Here is a 13989-nt window from a genome sequence, read left to right as displayed (position 1 = left end):
GAATATGATCGAAAAGACTGAATGCATCGCTGTTACACAGAGCCTTTTAGATTCAAAGTATAGAATCAAACATATTTATTTCACTAATAATAGATATAGCAAGAATACAACTAGGAGAGCTTTCTCAATGTGTATATTTTATATTCTGGTTGAGTTTTTTCTGGAAACAATATAAATAAAAGTAGTGACAAATTAAAATTTCATTTCAGGAATTATGGTTAAGTATAGAAGTCAGAATTAAGGGTGGGGGTGTTTCCTATATAATTCAGTGAAAATGAAGCACATAGTTAGATACAGTGATCCCTCTTCTACACATCCTCGCAAGCAAGGGTCCTGATGCAACACATTGCTGTTAGACTCTTGGCATTCTAATATTTGTGGGAAACGTCTTTCGGGAAAATTGCAAAGCTTTTTTTTTATCTCACAACCAATCACGTTAAGCAATTCTATGATTAACAGTTTGTAACACGTACATCTTAGGCGCCAGCTGAATCTGACTATTATAGAAAGATTTAAATTTATTGGCATTTTCAATAAGAGAAGCAAGCCACGGATATTTTATGAAATATGCCAAGCGTTTAACGGCAACGTGGTGACTCGGGACCTCTGGTTTGCGAGGATGTCCTCTATCCATATCTGCAACTTCATAAAATTTGTTCTAGTTTTGAAATGTTATAAAGATGTTGATATAAGTATATTTATAGTTCTACTTCATTATATTTGTAGAGCACAAATAAAGTTTCCTGTTTTAAAATTCCATATTAATCAATCATTAGATTGATAAAAGTTATTCGTAGTATGTTACTTTACTATTACTTGTATGTCATTTTTGCTGTTGATATAGTGCTTCAAATCCTTTTACAACTGTAAAATGGTATTAAGTGGGACTTAGCAAACTGTTTAAAATTGCTGTGATGTCTATATAACTTCCATCTTAAAAAATGAAAGGTTTTACAAAAATACAATGTGTTGATATGCCTATATTTTCACGGTCATAACACTTGTTATGTCATTGATGAAACATTTATTTAGGGGCATATAGCTATTGTTTTATTTATTAAGATAACCCAAATGAAAAAAATCTTTCTAGTCGTATGTTACTTATAAAAAGATTGAAATTTTGTATAAATTACGCAATTTAAATCAACCACATTTAAAATACAAGGACTTATAAAATTTAACGACGTCGACACCACACAAAATTAATTTAACAATAAAAATTTCAAGATCAATATCAGTGATTGTTTTTTATTTGAACGCAAATAACGTTAACATATATTATATATATCAAAACTTAATCTCTTATTGATGGTAGTCGATCAAAACCAAAGAATTCGCAAAGACTTTTTATTTAAATGGTTTTTTGTTTTGTTTGTTTGTTTGTTTGTTGAGAATTTTTACTCGTAGAGACTTTTTGATAACTTAAATGTAAGTACATTTACTGGGAGTATAACTTATTAGTTAAAGTATTTTGTATATCTTTTTAACTTAGTAAAATTGTGTGAATACAACTGGACGATATATACTATTATTAAAATGCCTTTGCTGTAATTATATTCATTATAATCATGTTACATTAAATATAATCATGACAAGAATACTGTTCGTTATCTCCATATATTCCAGGATATATTCTGAGACTTCCTGAACTTGTACGGAAGCAGCAAAAAGATACAGATTTCACGATTTTCTCAAATTAAACTGAGATCCCGTGTCTCAGTGGGTGTTAGCACAAAAAGATCCCTCACTGCTCAATGGCCCCAGGTGCCGAATATCATCAAAATTTACAGCTCTACACTGGCAAATGGAGACATCTCCATATGAGGGAAATATTTTCGATGGGGACGTTAAACAGCAGACAAAAAAACAAATAATGATTATATGTATTTCCATATTGCCAGCTCTTAAACGTCTGCAGTAATACATGCATTCCTCAAACCCACCTGGCAAATTTTGTCAAAAATGGAGCTTAGTGCAAAACATGTTTCTAAAGAAAAATAAATGCATTTACTTACAATTGATAGCATGCTTCCATTTTGTCATTTTTTCTCAAAATAAACAGCTTCCTGGTTGGAAGTTTCTTGTATATGAATGTGGATTAAGTTAAGTATGTCACTTTAAACATAGAGTACTTGTATTTTTATTAAGTTTCAAATGCCGCGTGGAATTTTCCGAATTATCACTCAATGTCCTTCAAAAGATAAGTTGCTGTATTTTTAACTCTCTACAAGTTGTGAATAGAGATAAAGTCTTTGGGTGATTATTTTTAACCATCTAAGTATTATGTGACTGGGTCAAGTTGTCGTGTAATAAAAAGAATTGAACATAAATGTTTATGTAGTAATTAGATATTAAGAAAGCTAGGATATAATAAACCATTCAGAAAAAAATATCGATAAAATGTTGCTTTGCATTCGGGAAGCTTCTTTAACAGAGATTTTAAGTTTTGTATAAACCAGGAAATGTATAAACAATAAGACACTTGTATAAAATGGAAAATACAGTTTTTGAGTGGGTCCACCTAGCGAGTTTGAATCGGACGATGGATGGTCTGCAAAGAAACAGGCTATAGATAAAAATCTTGTCAAGATTTAGGAACGTCATTTAACGTGATGTGCGCTTCTCTGTTGTGAAACTAAAAGAGTAACGCGGTAAATTATTTGAAAACACTGACAATATATATTTTAAGCTATGTTACATAAAATGTAATAAAAACGCGAAATGCAATAAACCTGGATAGTTACATTTTGCGTCGAGATCAACGAAAAATGTAATAACGCAAAATGTAATAACGCGAGTTTTAGATTATCACATTTTGCAATATTACTTTTTGCGCCGAGATCAACGCAAAATGTAATTACGTCCTTTTTCGTTGTTACCTTTTGCGTTATTTTATATTTGCACTGAAGACAACGCAACATGTAATAAAGCAATATGTAATATAATAATATATGATAAAACAAACCATAATTAATTTTTTGATGCGTTTAACAGAAAAGATCATAAAATTGATTCAAATCTATATATGTGACCATCATGGGAATTACGCTGTAAAAATAATTAGCGTTAAAACAATTAGACCATCGTAAGGGCTTATACAGTACCCGCATCGTTATTCTTTACAGGATACACGATACGATAGGATACACGCACGATACGATAGGATACACGCACGATACGATAGGATACACGCACGATAGGACAGGATACACGCACGATAGGATAAACGCAAAACACGATAAACGCAAAACACGATACACGCAAAACACGATAAACGCAAAACACGATAGACCTGATAAACGATCTTCACGATAGGATAAACGCAAAACCTGATAGGATTGTTTCAAAATGCGGAACGTTTTTTGACAAGACGAAAAGATTATTTTGTTAAGTTACTGCAATATTTTAATTTAAATACTTGCAGAGCTTCAAATCTAAACTATAAAGTACATTTAATTATTATAAAAAGAACTTGAGATCTCTGTGGTAATTTTACAAAAGTTATTTATTTATATAAACAAAAATCACAGTGATTAAAGGGATTATTATGAAATGCAGACTGTATTTTTTTTATTATTTCTTCTCAAGGGTGTGAATTTTGAAACTCTATGAATAGATTTATTATTCATGAAAAAATATACATTTTTATTTTCTATCTAATAAGTTTATCTAACAGTGCCAAGTAATTTCACGGAAGGAATTTACGCAATAAATTAAATATTTGTATTTAATGTTTAAAACTTACAATTTGCGATGTATCCAAAATCGCAATTAAATATTAAAATATCTAAGAAAAAAATAATACATGTAGAAGACCGGCCGAAAGAAAGGTTCCAAGATATCGGCTTTAACAAATAGATTTAACATGATAGATCTATCAAGAATTAAACAATTCAAGAAAATTAATTTCCAGAATAGAAATCTAAATAATTGTTAAAATAATGGCGCTCTGCATTAATACATGTAAACTGTGTCATGAGAATATGAATCTGCTACAACTGCATATGTACATGTACGTTTACGCTAAGCTAGGGCTTATGCTCATTTAAACATTTATATATCGGATATACCTCGTACATGTATTTATTAATAAACATAGAATGGTTAAATACTTTTTTCTTTACAACACAGAACAGAAAAATTAACTAACAAATATTAAAAGAGTGAAATGCGACTTTTCCGACTAAATAATTATAAATCATTGTTATTAAACTCTGTGTGTACTGTTTCTAATAATAACAAAAAAAAGGTTTAATTCGGCAAATGAATTATTAATTAAAACCTTAAAAATCATTTAAGACTGACCAGGTAATCTCATTTGAGGAATATTTGAGGGGCGGGATGTTGAAAGTCCGTAACCAATTCAAAATTAGATAAACAAGATCTAACCAAAAAGCAAAATATTTAATAAATTCTTAAATAAAGTTATAAACGTATGAAATTAATCGATTAATACTATCAATTGATTGGGTGTATTTACTATAGTCTTGCATGGTAACGGCGGAATCAGACGACTTCTTTTGTTTTATTATTATAGGAAGATACCGTAAAAAATAATGCAAGCTGATTTTCATAGTTTAGAATGTTAGAACTATTTCATCCGTTGGTACGATCAAAGAAACTGTTTCCTAGAATTAATTTTGTCCGTATTACGTAGAAAACCCGATGATCCGAAAGTGCATGTACCATAGATGCAGTATTTTTTTTTAAAAAGTTTTATTAAAAGACTAATTTACATAAATATGATGGAAACGTACGAAATGAAATAAATCTGCGGATTGAGTTTAGGGACTTCATTTCATGACATTGATTTATTTGATCTTTTATTTAACATTCAAGCAATGAGATCATTTTTTATCCATTTATTGTACAATTATTTAATATATTTTGAATTCAATCTTTGATAAGTTTGTTCAAACAAGTAAGGAACAAAATCCCGAAAATAAGTAGATGCGTTTCATTAGAACCAATAATATTCGAGGTTACTAATTGACCCCAGGTGAGAAGTCAGTACAGGTATGTAGACGGTGATCACACACAGGGGGCGAGGTGTCAGTTTGGGGAGAAGGGGGAGGGGGTGGTTGACCGCACAGGAAGGTGTGCTAATTAGAGAGCTACACATACGTGTCAGTTTTCTGGTAAGGAAAGGTCTTCGATTTATTTTGATTTCTGACACCCCTATGGATTATATTTTCAGTTTATTTCCACGCCGAAGGGTAAGCTTTTAAAAAAACATCATGTTTTTCCCTGTTTATATTATTCTTAGATTATCTAACGCCAGATAGATTTAATGAAAAACTTCTATTTTATAGTAACAACCAAGGTGTTATAAATATGGTAAAATATTTCATGCATAATATTTTTTTAATTTTGATTTTTTTGTTAATTAGACATTCATCAAGGAATTTATAAGTAGCTAATCAAAAAGTGATAAAAAATTAATTTAAAAATTGAACGCATACGGCCAACATCAATGTTAAAATCATCTGGATCAATGTCTTATGCTTTAATATTTTTGTAACATCAATACTTTAAATAATTATGCATAATATACATGCAGATCAGAGGCGTAAACATATAACTAATATAATCAGACGATAAACAAGGGAAAAAAGAATATAGTTTAAAAAAAGATGGTACTACTAAACAGAGTACGATAGAGTACGATAGAGTACATTAGAGTACGCTAGAAAAATTATGTTATTCAATGCAATTAAATTGTTTATTTATGTATGTACAACTTGATTAAACATTATTTTAAACTTATTTTACAATGTTTGTTTCAAATATTTGTTTTTTAGCGATATTTTGACAAGAAATAACATCCAAAATTAAACGCATTAAAGATTACGGTATACCTATATAGCTAATACCCCAATCTCGATTACTATATTGTGTTTCAGACTTTCTTACTAAATACTTGCATCTAAATTTTATTTAATAATATTAAATTAATTGCATGTGTAAATATTTTTCACATTCACAATGAGACAATTTAACGTTTCAGTTAAATTAGATCGGGATCAAACGATCAACCGTAACCTGAAATCAAAAATTAAAATAACTCCTAAAATACAGAAAACATACAATGTTTTTTTAAAATATATATTCAATATGTTAAACTAAAGTAGAAAAACATATAAAAAGTAATTAAATTGCATTAAATTATAAAATATTACTAGCGTACTCTAAAGTACTCTATCGTACTCTGTTTAGTAGGACCGAAAAAAAGATGCATATCAGTCCCATGCTTATTATTTATTTATTTGCTTTTTGAGTACGCATACACCGTAGCTTTCAAAATTCTTTCTCAAGTAACTCTGATTTATTCAAGAAAATCATATTGATAATATTTAATTTTGACGAAATAATTAATCATACAATACGAAAAAAAAAAAAAAAAAAAAAAAAAAAAAACAGGCGACCGATAATAATTTCATTTCCGAAAACAGAGTTACTGTTTAACATTTGATAAACACTCTCTGCTTGACTATGAAATAATTATTTTATTTATTTTATTATTGATTAATTAATCGATCAATCTATTTATTTAAGAACTATGTTATTTATTTATTTATTCATTCTTTTTCTTTTGCGCTTACTATTTCTTTTAATGATGAAAAACAAAAGGATAAAACTTTCATTTCTCTTTTTCGGTTGAAGTAATCTTATTTTAGTCAACAAAACGAAAAAAAAACTCGGAATAGCTCAGTAGTTTCTTTCTAAAGTAAAGATAAAAAGCAACGGTTTCAGAATATACACGATAAACGCAAAACACGATACACGATAGAACCTGATAAACGATCTACACGATAAACGCAAAACACGATAAACGGAAAACACGATAGAAAACGCAAAACCTGATAAACGGAAAACACGATACGATAGGATACGATACGATAGGATACACGCACGATACGATAGGATACACGCACGATAGGACACGATAGAATTGTAAAGAATAACGATGCGGGTACTGTACGGACATAAATACAACTAAATATATCGTTTTTATGACTTTAACTTCATATATATTGAATGCAATGTAATTAATTACAAAGGATTAATTTGACTTTGATTGGCATATTTTTGATGGTCTTTTTGATGGACATTTTATTACCAGAGATTGACCATAGCTTCATTAAAAGTTCTTGATATGCATGTTCGTCGTGTGTACATTGGTTAAAAATTAAGAAGTGTATGTGTGTGTCAAGCGAGGAAGGCAAGGGATGGGGCACTCGCAAACCACGGCCAAAATGTACGATCCTCTCCGATTCTGGCCGTAGTTGAACGAGGAGAGAATTCTTCGTAGCTCATTAAAAAAAATTGACTAATGCAAGTAAAGCATAGTCGGATACCCTTCCAGTTAATTTTGATAATTTAAAGACAATAATTTATGTCTTCATCGGAATTATTGTTCCTTTTTCAGACTTATGTTGTAAGGTTGGACCGATTTAATAGAAGCATTATTTGCTTCATAACTGGATGATTTACTGACTATAAGGATGATAGGGACTAGTAAACAACGATATTGCATGACAAACGTAATGATATATTTTCCATTGTCAGCTTTTTTTCTTCAATAATAATTATATATAAATTACCAGCATATGGCTTTTACATAACCTTCTATAATCGATACTCAAGAGCAATCAACGATCGATGTTGGAACTGATGCGGCTTCTGACAGATAAGCTGATGTTACAGGAACTTCAAAATAACCTTTAAATCTGCACTTCATTTAAATTCAATAATTTTGGCTGGCCTGTTTTATACCGATTGTAAGATCTTTGATTTTAATCATCCCACAGAATGTTCCACCTACCTGATCAATAATAGGGCTTACGATGGGTGTGACCGGTTGACAGTGGAATTTGAAATTAAAAAAAAAACAAAAAAAGCTCTAGAATTTCTGTAGGTGTGTGTTTATGCCCTGATCATAGAAATGAGTTGTTTATAAAGTGTTTATACAGTGACTTAGAAAAACCATGATTCGTTAGATTTACCTGTAATGAAGATTTTTCATTTGTTAGCCGTTGTTTTTATAGAGGTGCATTGTGTTGTAAAAGAATTCAGATGTCCGTTTGTAAGTTATTAGGATATAGGGATTTTGGACATCCATTTCAATTTAGGAAATACTTATGCATGTATATGAGATTTTACGGGCTTTAATTTTGAGGAAATGGTAATGGTTTTATAAAGCATGGGTAAATCATTGAATTATTTTAATCCAATTTACAACCAAACAGTTTTATTGGCCTGTTTGTAACCCTCATTTAATGATGAGAGAAGTTGAATTCCATGTTTGTGTATATGCTTGGCACATCATAAGTAATTATAATAATGCGTTTGTTGGCAGTGTGAGGCCTTCGATTTCCTTGAAAAAGTCCGTTGTGTCTTAAATATAAGTTGATTGTTTTTGTACAATAGGTACAAGAAAGTAATCGCAATTTTGTCCTATTTTCCTCGTAGGCGTATCGCATTGCGAGATTATTGGTCTTCCAGGTAAAATAGAATACACAATAAAGAACAGCCATTACGTAACCCTACAGTACTGGTTACTAAATTTAACCCCTGCGTTAAAGGACTGAAAAAAAACGAATTCTGAAATATTAAATCACCATTCTTAGAAATTCAGAATGTAAAACTTTATTGAATTCTCAACCAATCATAGTTTACAGCAAACACAAGAACAGAGGTGATGAGATATAATCCGGTCTCACCTAAAACAAACACCATGATTTATGTCCGTGGTCTCTGACGAGGCTTCTTGATAGACCAAACACTCTACAACTACTTGCATAATTCAAATCAATTATTAATCTGTTCTATGCAAAAAACATATCTACTAGAAGTGTGCTTTGGAATGTCGGGTCCTAATTAATCTCTTACAAGTTTGGTTGATTGATGTCGCTAATTTTCACACTGGAACTTGATTGACATTTACTTACTAGTGTCTATGTATACCCTGTACACCTTGTATGGGACTCGTGGAGACCTTCAAATTATCTTTTGATCCTTTGATGTTTACCGAACATGGTATACAGAAATTGCAATGCTATTTTTTTTATTGATAGTATATGAATTAAAAATACGTCTAGTATTTAAAATGATTATTATATAATATGCATTTAGAAAAGATTAATATTTTGTATATAAAACTTGTTTATTATGATATGCTAAATGTAAACCTAAAGTGCAATTTATAAACTACAGAGCAGCAGCAGGATTACGAGAAAGCTGATGCAACTTACAAAAAGTGTTAGAATAGCATTTAGTGACATAACAAATTAAACAACAAAACATTATATTAATATGTTAAAGAGAAAAGCATATATCGATTGGGTGTTTGTGCTTTTTTCTGGGCTGCACGGTATTATTTACACCTTGCAAAGGTGATCCTGAAAGATTAATTGAAAAGGTATCACTTACATGTAGTTATAAATAGAAATAACTTGTGTCAGGGCAAACAAATCTGTTCAGCATTATAAAATGGAAAGAAATGAAGATCTCTGGCTAGAAAGATTATACCATAAATAAACTCTTCAAATGTTTAATCTGTGTCTTAAAAAACGCCCAAACGTAAGAAAGAAATTCTATAAAAAATGGTTTCCCCTAGCTAATCAAAGGGTCGATCGGAAAATTTTTTAAAAAGTTTCAAAACATGTTTTTGTATTATGCTTGAGTAAAGAATCTAATGTGAATCAATGAAAGCCATCCAACGGTTTAAGAAAAAAGGCATGCCTCAGACTATGCACAACAATTGTTTGCACCAGAATATACATCTATACTGCTTTTTAAGTGCACATCGGGTTCCTTATATCTTATCCCTGTATTGAGATTGCTGTAATCACTATCTTCCATTGCACTGCTTATGTTTCCATGGGCGTGGTCGTAAGTTTCATCATTTTCAGAATTCTCTTCCTTTACATGTAGGTGATTGTATACGTCATCATTTACGACGTAACTTTTCATCATCGAACTTTTATTTCCCTGATAGGTGCGCTTGTTTTTACTTACTGGGAAATCATTGGAATGAGCACACTTTGGCACATTTTCACCCTTTCTCTGGAATCAAAAAACGTTAAATAAAAAATATTACTCTTGTTTTATTTCATTTATTTTCTGACCAGTTAAACTACGTTTAATGGGATTTTTTGCTGTGTACGTGAACCTAGCACGCCAAAAATTGTCTCATTCATCATATTAGAATCTTTTACAATTATATCAATATTATTTTGTCAAATAGTAGGAAAAGGATGATTTCAAGAAACATAAAATTGTTACTATATGTTTGTGCAAAGATTTACTTTTATTTAATATTTTGTATATTTTTCACCTCACATTGCACGGTAAAAATATTCTGATCTGCATCTCTTTCAGCTTCATAAGTAGTATTTTTAAAAACTGCGGCCTTCGGGTATTGCCTTATCAAAGTAATAAAAATTGTAATTTGATTTCAAACATCAGTAAAACGTGTCAAAATAAAAGTTTATACACAGAAAGATAGTTGTAATCATTTTTAAAGCCAGAAGTCTTTGTCGAGACTGTAGCTCTACTGGTTTATACTTATACAAAGGGAGATAAAAGTAGCAGCTGGGACTTGAAACGTAACAACAGCAGTAAATAAAGTAATTGTCCTTGATTAAGTCTCCTTGATTTTGTGGCGAGATTGCAATACGACTACAAATGTAGAAGTAGCTTTAAATAAAATTTTACAGAATTAACCATTTGAGTTACCATGGCAACATCAATCAACAAAATAAAAACAAAAAAGGCAATTATGTATCTCGGTGTAGTCTACAAACTGTACTTATATGCCACAGTATACTTTAATCAGAGTAAAACTGTATTTGGGGTAGCATGTTTTAGTATTTCACAGACACTTTATTTTTAGTAACAATTGCAACACTGTTCACCGAAATCATAAACCGATGTATATTATTATGTATCAAAGTGTAGTTTACTTGTGTGCCAAGTTATATTGAAATCAGATCAAAACTTTAGGAGGAGAAGCAATTTGAATGTATTTTATTGAAATTCCTATTTTTAGTAACCACGGCAACACCGTTCATTGAAATCAAATACCGATAAAAACAGAATTATGTATCTGAGTGTAGTTTACTTGTATGCCAACTGAAGATATATTGAAATCAAATCAAAACTGTAGGAGGAGTAGCATTTTTTTAAATGTTAAGAGATGGACAGACAGCAAGACAGACAGACAGCTAGAGGGACAGACGACGGACGCGTTTTTATCGCATATGATCTTCCGGTCTCTGAAAAGCAGAGTTAAAAATGAATCAGTGTTATACCTTTTTTCAGCTTTAGGTTTCCCATTTCGTATATTTTTGTAGACGATGAATCCAAGAACAGTAAGAACAATGCCTAAGACAAGGCCTCCTATAACAGCTCCAACCATCAAACCGACTACGTTATCTTCAGCAAGGATAACAATAATTAACTACCAAAATTTTGATAAGCTCTTTCAAATCATTTCAAAGCACGTATTTCTAGTGTTTAACACCACACTAGTGTTTGTTTATCAATAAATTGAATTTCTAGGAAGGTTGATGCTGAAGCTATAATAAATTTCCAAACAAGGAAGACTTTTTTCATGACGTTTTTTGTTGGCTCTGGAATTCAGTTAAGGAGGAATGCCACACCAACTTCTTATTTTATAGATCTCTGAGTCAACCTTTTTAAACAATAATGGATTCAGCATTGAAAGGCCGACATTAGATCTTAATTATTTTTATATGAATTTTTTGCATTTTTTCAAAGAAAATAAAAAAAAATATTTACATCCAAATTAGATGCTTTCTTGTAAAATTTTTGCTGTAAATGAATGCATCACATAATACCTAATAAAATATGTAAAGAAAGTCTGGTTAGACTTTTTATTTTTATTTTTTTTTTTAATATTTATGAAAATATAACACATAATTTGTGAATGATTTTTAAATTTGTAGTTAAAATCTTCTAAAAACCAGCCACAACTGGGGAGAACATGTTCATTAATCATTTTTTATAAAAGAAATTGAAACAAAATAGCCAAATTTTAGAGAAATTAATTTTTTTTTAATTTTGGCCAATCCCGATCAAAATTAAACCGATCCCGACCATATTTGTATAATTAGTGGAAATAAATAATATTTTCCTAGGAACACTAGTCTGATTAGGTGTTATAAGGGTTAAAACATTACAGAACTTAACAATAAAATAGATTTCTTCATCGTAAATACATGAAGAGGCAATAAATTAGCATTTTATTCATTTTGTGCTAATTTTGATCGCGATCAGTTTAATTTCGATCGGGTTATGTCCAAATATTAAAAATTATAATTTCTCTAAAATTTCTTAATTTCGTTTTAATTTCTTTTAAAAATATGACAAACATGTTCTCCTTAGAAGTGACTAGTTTTATGGTGTTTTCAACCATACAGGTTTAAAAAAAATCACAAATAATGTGTTTTATTTTCATAAATATTTTTTTATGAAAAAAAAAATAAAAAGTCTAACCAGACTTTCTTTACATATTTTATTAGGTATTCATGTGATGCATTTAATTACAGCAAAATTTTTACAAGAAAGCATCTAATTTGGATGTTATGGAATGCCATATACGACAGCCAACTGCTTACTGCCAACTGCTGACTGCTTACTGCCAACTGTCAGCTGCTTACTGCCAACTGCCACACATATTTGAATAAATTTTATTTTTATATTGATATTTATGTAAATTTAAAAAAGGGGTGCGGATCTATAGGACATTTTTTCCGAGAGGGTCACTCTGGTAAAAAAAAAATCCACTCCAGAAATTTCTTGACAAGAAAAAAATACGTAAAGTCCTTTCCTAAATGTGAAAATTTATTTCGGCCGGGGAGAGGGGGTTCATATGCTTCATACCTTCATGTGTATAACATTTTTCATACCAACTTAACACGAATCCACATTTTCGGTTGGGGAGGGGGGGTCTAAGGTCCCATTTAGTTGAATTATTTTATACATTTAATAACTTTTAGTTGGTTTAGTTTGTGCATTAAATAACTTTACAAATTTTAGAGGGGTGTTCCGGATCCCTCTCTCTAGATCTATGCATGTAAAACATATTTTATTTGTACAAACAAAGAGATATAAATGTTTGATCGGTGTTTTCTAAGTGGAGGGTCCAAGGTCAGTTATACCGTTAGTTCGTTTAGTTTATTTAACGTATGACAGTACAAATTTTACCCCCCCCCCCCCCAGATCTATGCATGTGAAACATTATAACACACAGAGATATACATCTTTAATTTTAGGAAATTTTTGATCATAGAAAATAATGGAAAACGGAAATTTATTTTCAAAACATCTTTCTCCGCGAAACGACAAATCTTTTTATTATTATTCTCTCTTCAAAGGTTTTGTTGCCTCCGGGGAAGGGGGGGGGGGGCTTCTTTAAAGATTAAAAGCAGAAAATAGTCATTTTGTTACAGTGCAGGGAAATAATTTTGTTACAGCATCAATGCTGATTTTGGTGCTTCCTATGCTTGCTGATTTTGATGCTTCCTTTCCTTGCTGATTTTGATGCTAGTTATCCTTATCCTGATCCTGGTGTGATCCTTATCCTGATGCTGGTTTGAAACTAGGTCAATGCTAGTAATGCTACCGGAAGTAGGATTATCCTGCCGGAAGTGGATAATTCAAAAACAGCATCGCTATTTTAAGCCATTAAAAATAATTTTTGGGGTAATTTTTATTTGTAATTTGTATTAAATGACTTTCCTTTATCTGTTTTCACTTTGGTCAATGCTAGTTCAATCCTTTGCTTGCTGATGCTGATCCAAGTAATGCTGTTTTTTTTAAATGCTGATGCTGATGCTAGTTCTATCCTGATCCTACTTATGCTGATCCTGATGCTGGTTTATGTAACAAAATTAGTTCCCTGCACTGTACCTATTTCAAATATGAAAACAAATAAAAAATAAACAAAGTCAACCGCATATA

General features: G+C 30.8%; 2 protein-coding genes across 3 annotated transcripts in view; both read right to left on the bottom strand.

Moving 5' to 3' along the window:
* The window catches only part of LOC134260413 (uncharacterized), a 47792-nt gene extending 45734 nt beyond the window's left edge, over positions 1-2058 (bottom strand). For both annotated transcript variants that reach the window (XM_062742976.1, XM_062742975.1), the window contains exon 1: positions 2016-2058. In XM_062742976.1, coding sequence (XP_062598960.1) covers positions 2016-2043 — 28 coding nt within the window. In that variant the 5' untranslated portion in view covers positions 2044-2058. The remainder of the gene's footprint in view (positions 1-2015) is intronic.
* Positions 2059-8560: 6502 nt separating this feature from the next.
* On the bottom strand, positions 8561-11437 carry LOC134260410 (uncharacterized). The gene is made up of 3 exons (XM_062742968.1): positions 11316-11437; positions 10340-10427; positions 8561-10068 (listed from the first exon to the last, which is right to left on the bottom strand). The coding sequence occupies exons 1-3, from the start codon at positions 11420-11422 to the stop codon at positions 9751-9753; spliced, it is 513 nt and encodes a 170-aa protein (XP_062598952.1). The 5' UTR covers positions 11423-11437; the 3' UTR covers positions 8561-9750.
* Between the last annotated feature and the right edge of the window lie 2552 nt (positions 11438-13989).

Source organism: Saccostrea cucullata, unplaced genomic scaffold (assembly GCF_032062105.1).
Source record: "Saccostrea cucullata isolate Sc308-1 unplaced genomic scaffold, CSIRO_AGI_Scuc_v1 ctg715, whole genome shotgun sequence".
Taxonomy (NCBI): Eukaryota; Metazoa; Mollusca; class Bivalvia; order Ostreida; family Ostreidae; genus Saccostrea; species Saccostrea cuccullata.
This window is presented reverse-complemented; position numbering and strand designations above follow the sequence as displayed.

What these genes read in the sequence shown, in the direction of transcription:
- LOC134260410 (XM_062742968.1), bottom strand. Translation starts at nt 11,422, where the DNA reads ATGGTTGGAGCTGTTATAGGAGGCCTTGTCTTAGGCATTGTTCTTACT. An exon ending in AAACCTAAAGCTGAAAAAAG is followed by an intron (nt 10,428 to 11,315) that starts GTATAACACTGA and finishes TACTTTGATAAG; the next exon opens with GCAATACCCGAAGGCCGCAG. An exon ending in TTTTTACCGTGCAATGTGAG is followed by an intron (nt 10,069 to 10,339) that starts GTGAAAAATATA and finishes TTTTGATTCCAG; the next exon opens with AGAAAGGGTGAAAATGTGCC.